General features: G+C 53.0%; 6 protein-coding genes across 6 annotated transcripts; 4 read left to right on the top strand and 2 right to left on the bottom strand.

Moving 5' to 3' along the window:
• Positions 1–232: 232 nt before the first annotated feature.
• On the top strand, positions 233–2,400 carry KRE2 (alpha 1,2-mannosyltransferase 2.4.1). The gene is made up of 4 exons (XM_062881259.1): positions 233–635; positions 704–1,600; positions 1,656–1,944; positions 2,003–2,400. The coding sequence occupies exons 1-4, from the start codon at positions 585–587 to the stop codon at positions 2,068–2,070; spliced, it is 1,305 nt and encodes a 434-aa protein (XP_062729963.1). The 5' UTR covers positions 233–584; the 3' UTR covers positions 2,071–2,400.
• Positions 2,401–2,417: 17 nt separating this feature from the next.
• Positions 2,418–6,375, bottom strand: QC761_608410 (uncharacterized protein). The gene is made up of 2 exons (XM_062881260.1): positions 3,139–6,375; positions 2,418–3,071 (listed from the first exon to the last, which is right to left on the bottom strand). The coding sequence occupies exons 1-2, from the start codon at positions 3,253–3,255 to the stop codon at positions 2,706–2,708; spliced, it is 483 nt and encodes a 160-aa protein (XP_062729964.1). The 5' UTR covers positions 3,256–6,375; the 3' UTR covers positions 2,418–2,705.
• Positions 3,627–5,585, top strand: QC761_608420 (uncharacterized protein). Its single transcript, XM_062881261.1, has 3 exons — positions 3,627–4,070; positions 4,128–5,300; positions 5,356–5,585. The coding sequence occupies exons 1-3, from the start codon at positions 3,964–3,966 to the stop codon at positions 5,399–5,401; spliced, it is 1,326 nt and encodes a 441-aa protein (XP_062729965.1). The 5' UTR covers positions 3,627–3,963; the 3' UTR covers positions 5,402–5,585.
• Positions 6,376–7,370: 995 nt separating the features above from the next.
• Positions 7,371–10,460, top strand: PKC1_2 (Serine/threonine kinase; the record flags this gene model as incomplete). The annotated part of the gene is made up of 4 exons (XM_062881262.1): positions 7,371–7,812; positions 7,883–8,146; positions 8,217–9,224; positions 9,301–10,460. The coding sequence occupies 4 exons, from the start codon at positions 7,371–7,373 to the stop codon at positions 10,458–10,460; spliced, it is 2,874 nt and encodes a 957-aa protein (XP_062729966.1).
• Positions 10,461–12,101: 1,641 nt separating this feature from the next.
• On the bottom strand, positions 12,102–13,601 carry SHE9 (sensitivity to high expression protein she9; the record flags this gene model as incomplete). Its single annotated transcript, XM_062881263.1, is given in 2 exon segments — positions 12,102–13,211; positions 13,227–13,601. 2 exon segments carry the CDS (start codon positions 13,599–13,601, stop codon positions 12,102–12,104), a joined length of 1,485 nt encoding a protein of 494 aa, XP_062729967.1.
• Positions 13,602–14,113: 512 nt separating this feature from the next.
• Positions 14,114–15,035, top strand: QC761_608450 (uncharacterized protein; the record flags this gene model as incomplete). Its single annotated transcript, XM_062881264.1, has 3 exons — positions 14,114–14,156; positions 14,216–14,625; positions 14,688–15,035. 3 exons carry the CDS (start codon positions 14,114–14,116, stop codon positions 15,033–15,035), a joined length of 801 nt encoding a protein of 266 aa, XP_062729968.1.
• Between the last annotated feature and the right edge of the window lie 1,558 nt (positions 15,036–16,593).

Consider the following 16,593-nt stretch of genomic DNA (forward strand, 5'->3'; position numbering starts at 1 on the left):
CATCTGTGGCATTCTGCTTGCATTGCATTGTCGCTGTCTACAAGCGAGACAGGGTCTTCGGCGTCCGAAGGGCTGGAGATGCAAGGGTTTTACGAGATTTGGCGACCTCTGTGACAAAAGGTTCCATCATATCTTGGGGTCTATATGGATTGGTTGTGTGACAGTTAGAGGTGTACCTGAGGAGCACTGAGACCATCCCTTAATTCCCTGGACTTTTTTGGCGCTTGGCCCCAAGGGACAGAACGTCCGCTCTATTATTTTCTCTCCATTCCTACACCTCCACGTCGTGAATTCTTGACTCTCTTAAACCCTTGAGAAGCGCAGGCTATGACAGGCTGTTCCTGAACCTAGTCACCAACGATATGCTCCATCAATAAGCTCCCTGGTTTCGTTTGGACACGGCGTCCCCACCAATAACGTTAAGCTTTGGCCTGGAACAACTCCTCGCCACGATCACGAATTGCCCTTGGGCGTTTCCAAAACCCAAGCGCTGTCTGGAGACCTCTACCACGCACGCATCTTCTTTTCTTCCTCGTCTGCCACAGCCATCAAAACGCCCAACGATTTGACTGGCGTCCTTCACTATGGCGGCCGGCAGCGCTCGCTATGTGCGCTACATCCTAATTGCCTTTTTCGTACGTCAGCCCTCAAGGTGATGCCCCAGCTTTGCTGTGAAGACTTCCTGTTAACGCATGCGCTTTAGGTATTGGCAGTTTTCTACTTTATATCGGATTCTAGCAATGCGATTTCCCAAAATATTCCAATCCCCCATGGCAACAAGGGCACCGATGACCACGCCCACAAGGATGCCGTTTTAAACAACCAGCCCAACAGCCATGATGCTGCTGGTGATACCCACAACACCAAGAACAAGCCCGCGATCCCCAAGGTTGGCGCTAACATCGATCCCGCCGAGTACCCGCTGGCCATGACCCCAAATGACCCCGGATTTCACGATCTGTCCGGCATCAAGGGAGGACCCCGCGTTAACGCAACCTTCGTTACCCTGGCACGCAACTCTGACGTCTGGGAGATCGCCAAGTCCATTCGTCAAGTTGAGGACCGTTTCAACCGGAGATACAACTACGACTGGGTGTTCCTGAATGACCAGCCCTTCGACGACACTTTCAAGAAGGTCACAACATCCCTTTGCTCGGGCAAGACGCACTATGGTCTCATTGGCGAGGAACACTGGGGTTTCCCTGATTTCATCGACCAGGAGAAAGCCAAGAAGGTTCGCGAGGATATGAAAGAGCGCAAGATCATTTACGGCGACAGCGTCAGCTACCGCCACATGTGCCGCTTCGAGTCTGGCTTCTTCTTCCGCCAGCCTCTGATGATGAACTACGAATACTACTGGCGTGTCGAGCCCTCGGTCGAGCTGTTCTGCGACATTCACTACGATCCCTTCCGCTTCATGCACGAGAATGGAAAGAAGTACAGTTTCGTGCTCAGCTTGTACGAGTACATTGAGACCATCCCCACCCTGTGGGACAGTGTCACCAAGTTTATGAAGAACCACCCCGAGCACATTGCTGAGGACAACTCTATGGGTTTTCTGAGTGATGACGGTGGCAAGACGTACAACAAGTGCCACTTCGTAAGTGGTTTCTCTGCGCTCAATTTGAGGTGATGTGCTGCTAACAGTCTTCTAGTGGTCCAACTTTGAGATTGGTAGCTTGAGCTGGCTCCGCTCCAAGGCCTACATTGACTACTTTGAGTCCCTCGACAGGGATGGCGGTTTCTTCTATGAGCGCTGGGGTGATGCCCCTGTGCACTCGATTGCTGCGGCCCTCATGCTTCCTAAGGACCAGATTCACTTCTTCAACGACATTGCCTACTACCACGTGCCCTTCACCCACTGCCCAACGGGTGAGAAGCTCCGCACGGACCTCAAGTGCCACTGCGACCCCAAGAACAACTTTGACTGGAAGGGGTATTCTTGTAAGCATCGATAAGGCCTCCCTCTTCTGGAAACATCCAGCTAACTGACTTCTTCTAGGCACATCAAGATACTTTGAGGTCAACGGTCTAGAGAAGCCCGAGGGCTGGCAAGACCAAACTGACTAAATTGTTTAGTGATGACCAGTACAGAATTGCTGAGCTGTTTGGAGAAACAGGGATATTGATATAGAGTTGTACCAAATTCTATCAAGTTCATGACTGTGTTTCGTTTTTTTTATCTGTCTTTGTCTTACCGAAACATACAACCATCATCAACTCATGGTTGACAAACGTACTGGGTCGATTCTTTTTGCGGGAACTAAGGGACGGCCTCGAAATCACACCACAACGGAAGAACAACCGAGGGATATGCTAGGCAAGCAAGCGATGTTTCAGTCATGTTGGAAATAAGGAGGGTGGAAGGGAAGGCGGATTTCGTCAGTATGGAAGGTGAGGGTTTTTGGGAGTTTCTCGCTGTATATATTGTTACCTTTTCCCATTGTGATCCTGCCATGGCTTAGACGAATGTGAATCCCATGGGAGTGTTTTGACGTTGACTCTTCTGTCATTGCTGAGCTGCTACGCCCAATTGGTGTTTTTAGATGATCTGTATAATACAATGATGTCCCTCCAATTTTGGCATGACCTGACCTAGCCGACCTTTCTCTTGATGTCCGCCTTCTCTCTGCCTAAGTCCAGCTCCCTTATTTGCCCACTCCATGGGTATCATTCCCCCTCATACGCCCCCATCCTCTTCAACCTTAAACCGTCGCCTTCTTAGGCTTCTTCGTCCCAAACTTACTCCTGCTGCTCACCCTGCTGCCCACACCGCCTAGATCGAGCGCTCCGCGCACCAGTCTGTACCGCACACCGGGACAATCCTGGGCTCTGCCGCCGCGGACCAAAACCACGGAGTGCTGCTGGATGTTGTGGCCTTCGCCGGGGATGTAGGCGGTGATGACCTTGCCGGTGGAGAGTCTCACACGAGCGGTCTTGCGCTCGCCAGAGTTGGGCTTTTTGGGCTTGGTGATGCCGACTTTTACGCAGACGCCTTTGAGCTGGGCTGCGTGGATTGCTGAGAGAGCGGGGGAGACGGGGTGGCGGGCTTTTTGGGGTTTTCGGCATCCCTGGGGAGGAAGGTTAGATATCGGGAAGGGGAGGGGAAGAGAGGGGGGGGCGGGGGGGTAGACGTACTCGAAGGACTTGGTTGAGGGTTGCAGATTGGGAGGGGGTGGTTGAGAAGGTTCTGATGGGGGAGGCGACAGGGAGGAGTGATGGTCTGAAGACCAGGTTTTTGAGAAAGGATGCCATGGTGAGGGAGCTGGGTGTGTGAATGGCGGGCGAGACTGAAGATATCGCCGTCGTCGTCCTCGTCCTCGTCGCGAATTGGCAGGCCGGGCGATGGAAAGTATGGGACCCACAATTGTTTTCCTGGCTTGGCGCGGGCTACTCATGACAATCACGGGATGCGGCACGTGCTTTCTCAACCTCCAAAAGCTGCCCCGGCAATTGTCGGTTCAAGTGGACCCCTCCCCAGGTCAGATCACATGGCGTTCTCCATCGTGCGTCTCTCTCCCCGATGTGCGATGACGCTGCTGGGGGTTTGTCCGCAGGGAGCCGCTTGACTGGTTAGTGCAGATGTTACCTCGGCTTTTGGACTTGTTTCCTGATCGTCCCATTCCGCCGTTGGAAGCGGATTGCCTGTGGTGTGCCATTCGGTGCTGTATTCCTCGCTGTGTCCTCTGGGGGGGAATGCATCGTTAAGTGCTACTTGGCGGGTCCGTTTCCGTTGAAGAGAAACCGCCCCTCCGAACATAGATCGAAACTAGAGCAGTTCCTCCGGTGTGGTATAAAGACCGTTTAAGCTGCCCACCCTCCTTTTGTCCCTGGACTTTTTGTTTTTCTTGTGATTCCGTTTTCGATTTCCCGGTGCACCATCCCATACCGTTCAACGTCTACCCCGCCCTTTGTAGCGTTCCAACCGTCGTCTGTACCCTCCCTACGTTTAACATCACCGAGATGAGGCCCTTCGCGAGAGCATTGCGCCCTGCTGTGCGTAGAAGTCTGGCTGTTTCTGCTCCCAGGATAGCCAGCGGGAGAACGGCTGCTCTTCCTGCTGTTCAGATGTGAGTTCAAGCTGCTGGTGTTTATGGGTAGGAACTGTAGTTGACAGCCCCTCCCAGCGCTGCCCGTCCTCTTTCTACCACTGCTCCTCGCCGCGATCCCAGCCTTGCCGATGTCGCCCCAACACCCATCACCCACTTCTCCGAGACCGAGGTCGCCATGGCCGAGGCGGTCCAAAAGTTCGCCAACGACGTCATCCTGCCCAAGGTTCGCGACATGGACGAGGCCGAGGAGATGGACCCCACCATCGTCGAGCAGCTCTTTGAGCAGGGTATCATGGGTGTTGAGATTCCCGAGGAGTACGGTGGTGCCGGCATGAACTTCACCGCTGCGATTGTTGGTATTGAGGAATTGGCCCGTGTCGACCCATCGGTATCCGTCATGGTGGACGTCCACAACACCCTCGTCAACACTGCTGTGATCAGGTGGGGTAGCGAAACCCTCAAGAAGAAGTACCTCCCCAAGCTGGCCACCAACACCGTTGGCTCCTTCTGCTTGTCCGAGCCGGTTAGCGGTTCTGACGCTTTCGCCCTGGCCACCAAGGCTACCCCTACCGAAAATGGGTACAAGATCAACGGCAGCAAGATGTGGATCACAAACAGCATGGAGGCCGAATTCTTTATTGTTTTCGCCAACCTCAAGCCTGAGCAGGGATACAAGGGTATCTCCGCCTTCATCGTTGACAAGGGCATGAAGGGCTTCAGCATCGCCAAGAAGGAGAAGAAGCTCGGCATCAAGGCCAGCAGCACCTGCGTTCTCAACTTTGACGATGTGGAGGTCCCCAAGGAGAACCTCCTCGGTCAGGAGGGCCAGGGTTACAAGTACGCCATCCAGATCCTGAACGAGGGCCGTATCGGTATTGGTGCTCAGATGACCGGTCTTGCTCTCGGTGCGTGGGAGAATGCTGTCAAGTATGTGTGGAACGACCGCAAGCAGTTTGGAAAGTTAGTTGGCGAGTTCCAGGGTATGCAGCACCAGATTGCGCAGTCTTACACCGAGATTGCGGCGGCGCGCGCGTTAGTGTACAATGCTGCTCGCAAGAAGGAGGCCGGCGAGGATTTCGTCATGGACGCTGCCATGGCCAAGCTTTACGCCTCCCAGGTCGCTGGCCGTGTGAGCGGGTTGGCGGTGGAGTGGATGGGTGGTATGGGCTTCGTCCGTGAGGGTCTGGCTGAGAAGTTCTTCCGTGACAGCAAGATTGGCGCCATCTATGAGGGCACGAGCAACATTCAGTACGTTCTTGTCTCTTGTCTAGCTAACCCGACTATTGCTAACAGAATGCTGCAGGCTCAACACCATTGCGAAGATGTTGCAAAAGGAGTATACCGCTTAGGTTGTTTTCTTTTGTCACTCTGTTTGAAGCATACATTTGAACCGGAGTTATCTTTTTGCATGGGCGATTTCCTTGGGCCTGAAAATGGAGGGCTTGTTTTTGCCTCGTTGAGAGCTATAAAGCATATGAATACCATTTACACAATACATATCGTGAATGAACCAGGATCTGCTTGTCTTGCGGTATGTCTTGGCGTTTTGAAGGTGAAGTGGATTCTGGGGAAGTCCAGAAAACAGACTTGCAGCCCTATGGATGGGGATTGAATTTGCAAACTTTCCATATCTGCACCTTGTGAGATGTACAATGCAGTATTGGCAGTTGTTAAGGTCGTGAGATATCCTTTGCATGTCTCTTCATCTACACCGAGACCGATGGGAGAGGAGGAAAAGCAAACGGGCCGACATGATGGGCCACATCTCGGCTGTAACCATACTTAACAATGCAGACAAACATGTTCCTTCCAAGGCTGCCATAGACCGCTCGGCCTCTATTGAGGTTGCAAGATCAGACTCGGACACCTTCTCGGTAGACCGGGTCCAGAGTACGAAGGTACCCAAACGCCCGGCACGGACGGATGAGCACAACAAAGTCCTACGAGCAGTCCTAGCGACGAGCCAGAGAGTCGGAAATGAACAGAAGCATATCAGCCGTAGCGAAAACGCCAACCTCATCCCCACTGTGAAAGATGAGATATATGCAATATGGCTTCAAATCTGACAAGCCGTTATCGGTCCTGCCAAGACCAACCCAATTAATACCTTAGGGCTCTGAAGCACAGCCGGCATGATCCCAAGTGGTTTCCGGGATGCAACGCGATTCGATGTGAGATTTTTGGATTGCATGTCGAGAGTTGACCGACGTTGCGCATTGCCATGCTCACAGACGGAAAGCAAGGCACCTCATGGAGAAATCGGGACACTGCCCCTCACTCGATGCTCCACTTCCCTGCCTGACTGTGACTGTGTGACGGGGCTGAGAAAGCACTGGCTATCAGCAAGACATATCTTGATGGAATGAAGATTTGATCCCGTCTGTACTTCTCGTCTACGCCGTCCCAACTTCCACCCGATATCTCTCTCGCCCCCCGTAGTTCAGGAGTGCAGTACGGAGTACGGGCTGTTTATCTGATCAACAACACGGCTGTGCCACCTCAACCACGGTGTGAAAGTGAGCTACCCCGCAGCGCGCCACTTGGTCAAGCTATCGCTTGGCTTTGGGACTCGGTGCATGGGCCAGGGTTCAACGACCAGGTGAACCTCGTCGTCAACAGTGGCCGATAGACAAACCTTGAGCAAAAGCTGAAAAAGTGGCCACAAGCAGGCGAGGTTCATGACAGCCTTGTTCCAGCCCGTGGAGGCGAAGCTCTTTCTTTGGATGACCACGGCACATATCAACCAAAACTTTTGGTAGAAGCGCAAAAGCCCGAATTAGCGCAGGCCTATCTTTGTGAGTCCTATTATTCCCGTTGCTTTGCCAATCCTCATTCATTCCCGGCATCTTCCCCTTCAGCAACAGCGCCCAGCAATAGAGAAGAGCATACCCAGCTTTAGTCCCCAGTGCGCCTCCACACCACCACCTCCCACAGCAACCCAAGTTGGGTGGATAGCCAACATTTCCACGCTTCGCTGCCAAACACTGCCCACCGACTCTCGCATCCCAGGTGCTGCAGTGGAAGGAAGGAGTCGCCGCAAGGTACCGTGGCAAAGTGTGTTTCCCCAGAGAGCTGTTTCCAAATGCGAAACACATCAACCCCGCCATAACCCAGCACTGACGACATCCCATCTCGAGTCGCTCGCAAACAGCAACCTCCGCGTCCTGATCGGCGGGCTGGTACGCCAGTGGCTCTTGCCCTACGACACTAGCCAACATCCTAAAGAGAAAAAGTCTTCCTAACAACCTCTGTTATCACAGTATCCCTTAATAGTCCCCGTTTTCACCGCGCGCCCGGCCGCGCACCAACACCGCCGCCATGACCGACGACGACAAGATTGTAGACATCACGAAGAAGATTGAGCGGGAAAAGGCCCTCATTAATGCGGCACTGGTTATGCGGCAGCAGACCCTCAATGATACCGTACGACAGAAACTCGACAGCCAGGTCCGCGAGGGCCGCCGGAACCTTGCTTTCTTCGAGAGCAGGCTGAAGGAACTGGAAATGCGCCGTGTGAACCAGTCCATGGATAACATGTCACTGGGCGGATCAACATTGGCCTCCACCAGAAGCAGCGAGTATCAACACGACGACAGCGGACGACCTGCACCTCCTCCCAAGGATGGGTCCGGATATCCTTCAAACTATGGTGGCCAGGCACCCTACGGTCCTGGTGATCTGATGCCTCCTCGAGGCCCCTTCCCCGCTGGAGCGCCAAATTCATCGATCCCCAAGTCCCGCCCCAACTTCTCAAAGCTTGGTACGTTGTGACCACACGAGCCAAGTTAGATATGTACCTTCCAGGAATACTAACATCTGCGGTGTTACAGATCTTATCAAGTATGACACTCCCCATCTCGGACCACGTATTCAGCACATGCTGTCGCAACTTCAGTTCAAGCTCAACGTGGAGGAGCAGTATCTCAAGGGTATTGAAAAGATGGTTCAGCTTTATCAGATGGAGGGCGACAAGAAGAGCAGAGCGGATGCTGCCGCTAAGCGCGTCGAGAGTGGACAAAAGATCATACTCTTGAAGCAAGCACTCAAGAAGTTTGAGGAGCTGAATATCGATATGGATGCAGATTCCCAGGATGGTATGCGTGCTCAGTTCCACCAGATATCCTTCCATGTTGAAGTTTGTCTACTAACGATGTAATCTCACAGATGATAGTATCAACATGCCTAATTTACGCAAGCCTTTATCCGGTCAGCTCTCGGTTCGCATCGTCGCTGTTAAGGAAGTTGACCATGCGCCTCTGACCCGCTTCTCCCGCTCTCCCGAGACGTTTATCACACTCAAGGTGGAAGATGCCATCGTGGCGAGGACCAAGGCCTCCCGCAACGACAGATGGGAGTCGGAATACCACAGCATCTTCGTGGACAAGGCCAACGAAGTGGAGTTGACGGTATACGATAAGCCCGGTGAGCACGCTGTGCCCATTGGTCTTCTTTGGGTCAGAATCTCCGACATTGTGGAAGAGATGCGCCGGAAGAAGATCGAAGCCGAAACTACTGCCCAGGGATGGGTGTCTGCCGACCGACTTGGGTCCCATGATGTCCGCGGTGGCCCTCCTCCTGCACAGTTCCCTATGGGCGCACAGGCTCCCCAATTCCAACCACCCCCGACATCTCCAGGACGGTTCCACGGTTCTGAAGACGACCCGCAGTTCTTAGCCCCGAGACCTGATGTTGCCCCTGTCATTCCACAATCGGTTGAGGGCTGGTTTGCACTGGAACCGGCAGGCCAAATCTTCCTCAATCTCAACTTCGTCAAGGATACCAGCGGTCGCGGTAGACCCGCCGACGCTGGTCTTGGACGCAAGGGTGCCGTGCGTCAGCGCAAGGAGGAGGTTCACGAAATGCAGGGCCACAAGTTTGTCGAGAAACAGTTCTACAACATCATGCGCTGTGCCCTCTGCGGTGAATTCCTCAAGTACTCGACGGGCATGCAATGCGAGGATTGCAAGTACACTTGCCATACCAAGTGTTACTCACAGGTGGTCATCAAGTGCATCAGCAAGAGCAATGCTGATAGCGACCCCGACGAGCAGAAGCTCAACCATAAGATCCCCCATCGTTTTGTTCCTTTCTCAAATTTGACCGCCAACTGGTGCTGCCACTGTGGCTACATGCTTCCAATTGGTTCGAAGAAGAACTCTAGAAGATGTACAGGTAAGGGCTTCAGCTAGCTCAAACCCCTGAAGTCAAATGAGTTTTAGATTGTTGACCATGCTGACTCGCTGCATAGAATGCCCGTTGACTGCTCACACTCAGTGTGTGCATCTTGTTCCCGATTTCTGTGGCATGTCCATGTTACAGGCAAATCAGATCTTGCATAGTATCAAGATGGCGGCAGAGCAGCAGAGGACCAAGAAGGAGAAGGCCAAGAGCGGCTCCGCATCATTGAGCGAGAAGACGCTGAGGACGGGCAGCAAAGGTACCACGAGTAGCGTTGGGTCCAGTTCGACTTATCCGCCCGTTTCCTACACCCCTTCAACCGCTTCAGCCGACGCTACTGAAGCTGCAAAGCATATGTACAGCCAGGGGTCCCCCCAACGTGTTTCTGGATCAGATCGGACGTCCATAAGCTCAAGCGCTGCCTCCGCCGCAGCTGCCGCTGCCATGTCCCCCAAGCCCCAAACTCCCACACAGCAAGCCCCGATACCTGATTTTGGGCCAGGACATTATGGTTCACCTGGTGGATATGGACGTCCTGGCCAGCAAGATGATATGTATGGTGGATCGCCAGCTCAGCATCAGCAACAGCCTTATGGCCAGCAGCCTCAGCAGCGCAAGTACAACCCCGCCGACTACGCCAACATCGGGGCTTACCCCGTGCAACAACCAGCGCAGCCCCGCCCCGTTCAACCACAGTCGCCTCCCCAGCAGGTAGCCCCGCATCACCAGCAACCGATGTACCAGCAGCAGGCTCAGCCCGTCTTGCATCAACAGCCGCCCAAGCAGCAGCCGTTGCCGGCGCAAACTGAGCCTGCCATGATTGTGCCATCGGCGTCGGGCGTGCCGGTTCCGACCAAGAAGCCGCTGCCCTCGGCCACCGACCCGGGCACTGGCATGCGCATTGGTTTGGACCACTTCAACTTCCTCGCCGTGCTTGGTAAGGGTAACTTCGGCAAGGTCATGTTGGCCGAGACAAAGCGATCTCGCAAGCTGTATGCCATCAAGGTGCTCAAGAAGGAGTTCATTATAGAGAATGACGAAGTGGAGAGCATCCGGTCGGAGAAGCGCGTCTTCTTGATCGCCAACCGGGAGCGCCATCCCTTCCTAACCAACCTTCACGCTTGCTTCCAGACCGAGACGAGAGTGTACTTTGTGATGGAGTACATCAGCGGTGGCGACTTGATGCTGCACATCCAGCGTGGGCAGTTTGGTACTAAGCGGGCACAGTAAGTTCATCGTTTGGTCGCAAAAGACGCAATGTCTAATACTGACTATGATACAGATTCTATGCTGCGGAGGTGTGCTTGGCGCTCAAGTACTTCCACGAGAACGGTGTCATTTACCGCGATCTCAAGCTCGACAACATTCTCCTCACCCTGGATGGGCATATCAAGATTGCCGATTACGGTCTCTGCAAGGAGGATATGTGGTACGGCTCGACCACCAGTACCTTCTGCGGTACTCCTGAATTCATGGCCCCTGAGGTATGTTGTGCGAAATGGAAGCTGGGGGGATGTTGCTGACAACTTGTGACAGATTCTTTTGGACAAGAAATACGGACGGGCCGTCGACTGGTGGGCATTTGGTGTTCTGATTTACCAGATGCTTTTGCAACAGTCCCCCTTCCGTGGTGAGGACGAGGACGAAATCTACGACGCCATTCTCGCTGACGAGCCCCTCTACCCGATCCACATGCCCCGCGACAGTGTCTCGATCCTGCAGAAGCTGCTCACACGTGAGCCCGATCAACGGTTGGGCAGCGGACCGACAGACGCTCAAGAGGTGATGTCGCAGCCGTTCTTCCGCAACATCAACTGGGACGACATTTACCACAAGCGGGTGGCGCCGCCTTTCCTGCCTCAAATTAAGAGTGCAACAGATACGAGCAATTTTGATAGCGAGTTTACAAGTGTTACGCCAGTCTTGACGCCTGTGCAGTCTGGTATGTCTTGGTTTTTCCCAAATTCATTCAACACAACGCTAACATACATTTGTAGTACTTTCGCAAGCCATGCAGGAGGAGTTCCGCGGCTTCTCATACACAGCCGACTTTGAGTAGAGCGATGGAGGGCCGGATACTTTATGAGGGAGGTTACCAACTGGACTATCGTGAAGCCGACCGCGGTCTATCTGTCGAAGTTTGTTGCCGACATGGCAACCACCAACACAGACACGAGAATACTTTGTGCCTGCAACGTGGCTAGTTGTTTAACGCTGCTGTTTTGGTAATGAAAGGGGGCCGAGGGGAATTAGCATATACCCAGGGCACTTTGTGTCCAGCTGCGTTGTTTATGAGGAGGGACAATCGTTTGACGGGAAGGGGAAGGCAGTGGGCATTATGACAGACCAGATTTGCTGCTTCGAGAGAGGGATCTAAGAACGACAAGGCGGCGGTAGGCAGGCTGACAAGTGAGGTGTCAAGAGAAGAATTGGAGGATGGTGTAATGGGTTGACAATGATGGAAGAACCATATGTGAGTAGGTGGAGGGCGTGCTGTGCGACGTTTGGGTCTGGACAAGGTCAAGGCTAGGGTGGAAAAGACACCAGGGATGATGGGTGGGGGGGCATTTTCTTGCAACTGTCTTTTTCTTCTTGTATCAAGGCCGTTTTCTTTAGAAGTCAAGCAAATGAACGGGAGAGATGAAACTACCTTTTTTCACCTATGGGGGTGCCTCTATATGTCACGGCAGTGTTTGCCAGGAAGGGAAATATCTTCCTTTTTATCCATATCCCCCCTTTTCTGGTGGTTGGTCAAATTGGATGTTAACTCCCAACCCAACCCAGGTCTAATATACGGCACTCCATCTATGGTTTTATTTACATGAATAGGTAGGGGGTTTTGGTATTTTACATTATAAACATTTTTGTAGCTTATGGGCTGCTGAACCGCATCACCGCCAGCGCAACAGCCAGCGCAACCGCAGCACCCGCCGCCGCGCCCTCGAGCGCGATAACCGACACATCCTTCATCCTCAGCGCTATCCTCCTGTCGCTATACAAATCCATCGCGTCATCCCTGAGCAACTGGGGATCTTCCCAGTACTCCTGAAGCACCTCTTTCCAAGGCCTCTGGCCGCCTCCAAAAAGGCCGCTCCGCCTAAAGTCATGCTCCGATGGGCGGGTGGCTTCCTCTTCTTCTGTTACCAAGGGGACGGCAGCACCATCTTCTTGTTCCTCCTCCTCAACCAAAACTGGCTCCTCCACCACCACAGGCGCAGCCAGTTGTTGTCTCTGATGATGCTCCTTCACCACCTCCATCGCCGCCCTGACCTCCTTCAGCTCCCTCCTCACCTCCTCCATATTCTCCTTTTCCGTCTCCGCAATCCCCTTAATCATCCTCTTCCTCCTCCACGGCTCCGCCACAAACTGCAGAACCAAAAACAAGACAAAGTTCACGCCCATCAAACCCCACGTCCCCCAAGTCGACTGCCTCCTTATCCTATCACTCCAAATCTGCTCCTCATGATACCGCCTCAAAATCCCCGCGTTCAGCTCAGCAGATATCCTGCTCTCGTTCGTCTCTGCCTCTGTCAGCTCCGCGCTCGCGGCAGAGACTTGCGCTTCGAGGGTGTGGTCCATTCGATAAAGCGAAGTGAATCGTTCCAGATCGGTCGGGTTCCAGGTGTCTTTTCTCGCGAGGAGGGCGGTAACCTCCCTCTGGGTCGAGGCGCGGTGGGTGGTGAGGGACTTGTAGTTTTGGCGGGCGGCGCGGAGGCGGGCTTGGGCGGTGGAGAGGTCTGATTCCAGCTGGGCGTTGCGGGACTTTATGGCTTCGATGGCGGAGTAGCCTGTTAGGTCGTTAAGGGTTTGGGTTGCGACGAGGATGCGGGATTGGAACTGGTCCATGAAGGCGGAGAATTTGACTGAGAGGGAGTGGCGGTGGGAGTCGGTTACGGAGGGGAGTTCGGGTTCGGGGGGGTTGGGTTTTGAGGGGGAGGGGTTTGGGGATTCGGAGGGGGAAGGGTCGGGGGAGGAAGATTCGGGGGAGGAAGATTCCGGGGAGGAGGAAGGTGATTCGGAAGTTGGTTCTGATTTTGAGCGGTCGGCATCTTCTGTTGGCGGTGGTGATGAGGGGTCTGAAGGTGTGTTTTCTGTGCTGTGCTGGGTTTCGGGCTGGGGCGCGTTGAGGAGAATGGGCTCGCTTGGAGATCCGAGCTCAATGACAGGATCTGTCTCGGGTTGCGGTCGTTTTGGGGGAGGGCGGGAGGTTGAGAAGTGCCGTGGGAGACGGGCGTAGAGCCCAATGCCGAATCCAGCGCATGAGGTGTTATACCGGAAACATTGCGACGGTGGCAGCTGGGCTAGCGCTTTCCTCGTCGCCAATTGACTGAGAGGCCGGGCAGCCAGCCGCAAAGTTGTGTGAGGCGACATGAAGGATTCGGCTCGAGCCCGGGGAACGGCTGGAACGGTAACGACGTTGCGGGTGTGCCGGACGTGAGGAGAAGAGAGCTATCGGGTGTCCATCGGATCCGTTGATGATATTCCCTGGCATTCTGCCGCGGGTACCCCGCTGACCGCCCGGGTGCCAAGAGCAAAGACGTCATACCCTAACCCTGGCATCCATATACTCTAGGGTTCAGGGGTACTCGGGGGTATTCAGGGGTAACGACATTCTGATCAGACCGTGGGTATGCGTCACAAAAGCCCAAGTTCGCCGCTTTGCGGTATTGACTTCATATAAATCAGAAAGATGTGACGTGATAGGCTTTTCTTCATCGACCAATCTAGCCAATATCATGGACCCAACTGTCACGAATTCCCGTGGTGAGTTCAGACGAGACACGGATCCACTCTGACGATGGCATGCCATCATGGCCTTTTGATCTATATGTTTGATCATCCCATACTCGCAATTTTAATTCGCCGTTTTCGAAGCCATCACCATGGATGAGTTCACAGGAAATCTTGAGGGCAAAGTTGCAATCGGTAAGGTACTCCTCCGCAGTTGACAGTGAACTATCCGAGATCTGACTCCATCCTGCCAGTAACCGGCGCCTCTCGCGGCATTGGGGCAACCATTGCAACCACACTCGCTCAACATGGATGTGCTGTAGTAATAAACTACAACAACTCCGCCGCAGAAGCCAAGATCCTGGGGAAACAGATTAATAAGGACTACGATGTGACAACCTACGCCGTGCAGGCCGATGTCTCCAAACCCGAGGAAGTAGCCCAACTGTTTGAAAAGACTGTCAAAGTGCTGGGAAGGGTTGACATAGTTGTCAGCAACGCTGGCGTTGAGCATTTCGGCAATCTTGCTGCAGTGCAATCGGAGGAGATCGACCATGTCTTCGATGTCAATGTCAAGGGCCAGTTCTTCGTCGCTCAACAAGCGGAGAAGTATATGGAGGAAAGGGGGAGGCTGATACTGACAAGCAGTATTTCTGCCGTAATGGTATGTTCCCACGCCCTGGAGTTTCTTCTGTTGTTGAGTCTTACGCTGAGAAATATGGCCAGGGCGTACCACATCACACAATCTATGCGGCGTCCAAAGCGGCGGTTACGGGAATGACCAAGTGCCTGGCATGGGATTTTGGAAAGAAGAACATCACAGTGAATTGCATCGCAGCTGGCGGTGTCAAGAGTGATATGTATGACAAGAATGCAAAGGAGTACATGAAGGACGGGGATGAACTGAGTGTGGCGGAAATCGACGCTCGTATATCATCTTGGAGTCCACTAGGAAGGGTTGGGATGCCGGAAGATATTGCTGGTGTGGTTGCATTGCTGGCAAGCGATGAAGCAGGATGGATCACTGGACAGACCTTGCATGTTAGTGGAGGCGCTCACATGGCCACTGCCTAAGATTACAGCATTCATTGTAGTTTGTTGTAAGATTAACCTTGTTTGTTTCTTTTATTCTTTTTCCACTGATTTTGGTACATCATAAGGATGAACTGTTTCAGGCCGCGGTTGAAATTGGAATCAGAACGAACCTCAAGCTTGAATCCAGGAGAGGGTGACGACCTCTGAAAATTTGCCAATGAGGAATTTTGTTCGTGACATCTAATGATGATGGTGCTAAATAGGGTTAAGAGATGTAGCTAAATCTACCACACATTTTTGAAAGCCACTCAGATACTTAGATATTTAGGTACCTATACTTCAAGTGCCGGGAAATCTTGAAAAGCGTCTCAATATGGATACTCGAATGTTCATGAACCCAAAACCGCGGCTGATGCTGTTTCCTATTGATAGGGATTAGCCGCCCGTGAGAACCGCAGCATGTTAACTATCGAAAGATTTTATCACATGATGTCTTCGTAGAAGCCTGCTTGTGTTCGTGGTCTGTAGGCACACCTGCTGCATGGCTCTCCTCAGAATGACCGAGGTGCAGAAAGAAGACCGGGCAGGAGCGACTGGAGTCGGGTCACCAACAGCACTCCTCTTTCCATCTCTACACTCCATCTCAGGCATCTACTGGAGGCCCCTAATAGTTATTCTCCCCTCCTTCCTCGTTTTATTGTCTTCCACTATTCAAGTCCATTCACCGCAATCATGCCATTCAGACCCAAAGAAGAGTTCCATTTGATGCTTCGAAGGATCAAGCGCACCAACTATGACGACCAGGATTTCTATGCGCAGCGAGATATCGTAGATTGGATGGAAGTAGTCGAAAATGGCAATAACGCATCGAACGCGGCTCTGCTTTTTACCAGCGCCTACGGCTTCGACTCGTTTGTGCCTGTACGAGATGAAGATTTGGAGGGAGCGCTGGTTGTTTTTGCCTTTCTCATCCACATGAATTGCGGGAATCTCATACACATCTTCATATCATACTCTCAAGACGACACGCTTGATCGAGACATCCCCAGTGGGATTCGCGACGCCATCCGGTGCCGTCATCTGCGGCCCGAATCGCAGATACAATAGCTTATAGATCGGTTCGACGACGAGCGCTGGGCATTCGTGCCAGTTAGGGTTGAGGATATCTGCCGAAAAGCAAAAGTGCTGGAAACGGGTTTTTACATCCTCCCATTCTGCAGGAAGGAAGTCGTAAGACTTCCTGGACCTGTTCACACAGCGGTGAACAATGTTTGGATCCAGAGTGATCTCGTCTCGGGAGAGCTCAGTGAGAAGTTCAAGGGGTCAGAGACAGAAGATAACGAGTTTGGTCAGTTAAGTTATCCCGTTCTATGTGAGATAAGTCCATATGCGTTTGCCCCAGTAGCGTGAGCTCTACTAAATAAGACTTTTCCAGTGCTATCGTCCCGCCTTGTTTTCATATTAAAGCAACTATCAAGTGTTCAGGGATGAAATCAGCCACTTTGAGGGCATCGGAATGCTCAAAGGAGCGATTAAATGCCATGGAAGCCTCCTGTACAAAGGCTCCGGTGAGGGAGATTACGGGGAATGCCACATC

The sequence above is a fragment of the Podospora bellae-mahoneyi genome, chromosome 6, assembly GCF_035222275.1.
Source record: "Podospora bellae-mahoneyi strain CBS 112042 chromosome 6, whole genome shotgun sequence".
NCBI classification, from domain to species: Eukaryota; Fungi; Ascomycota; class Sordariomycetes; order Sordariales; family Podosporaceae; genus Podospora; species Podospora bellae-mahoneyi.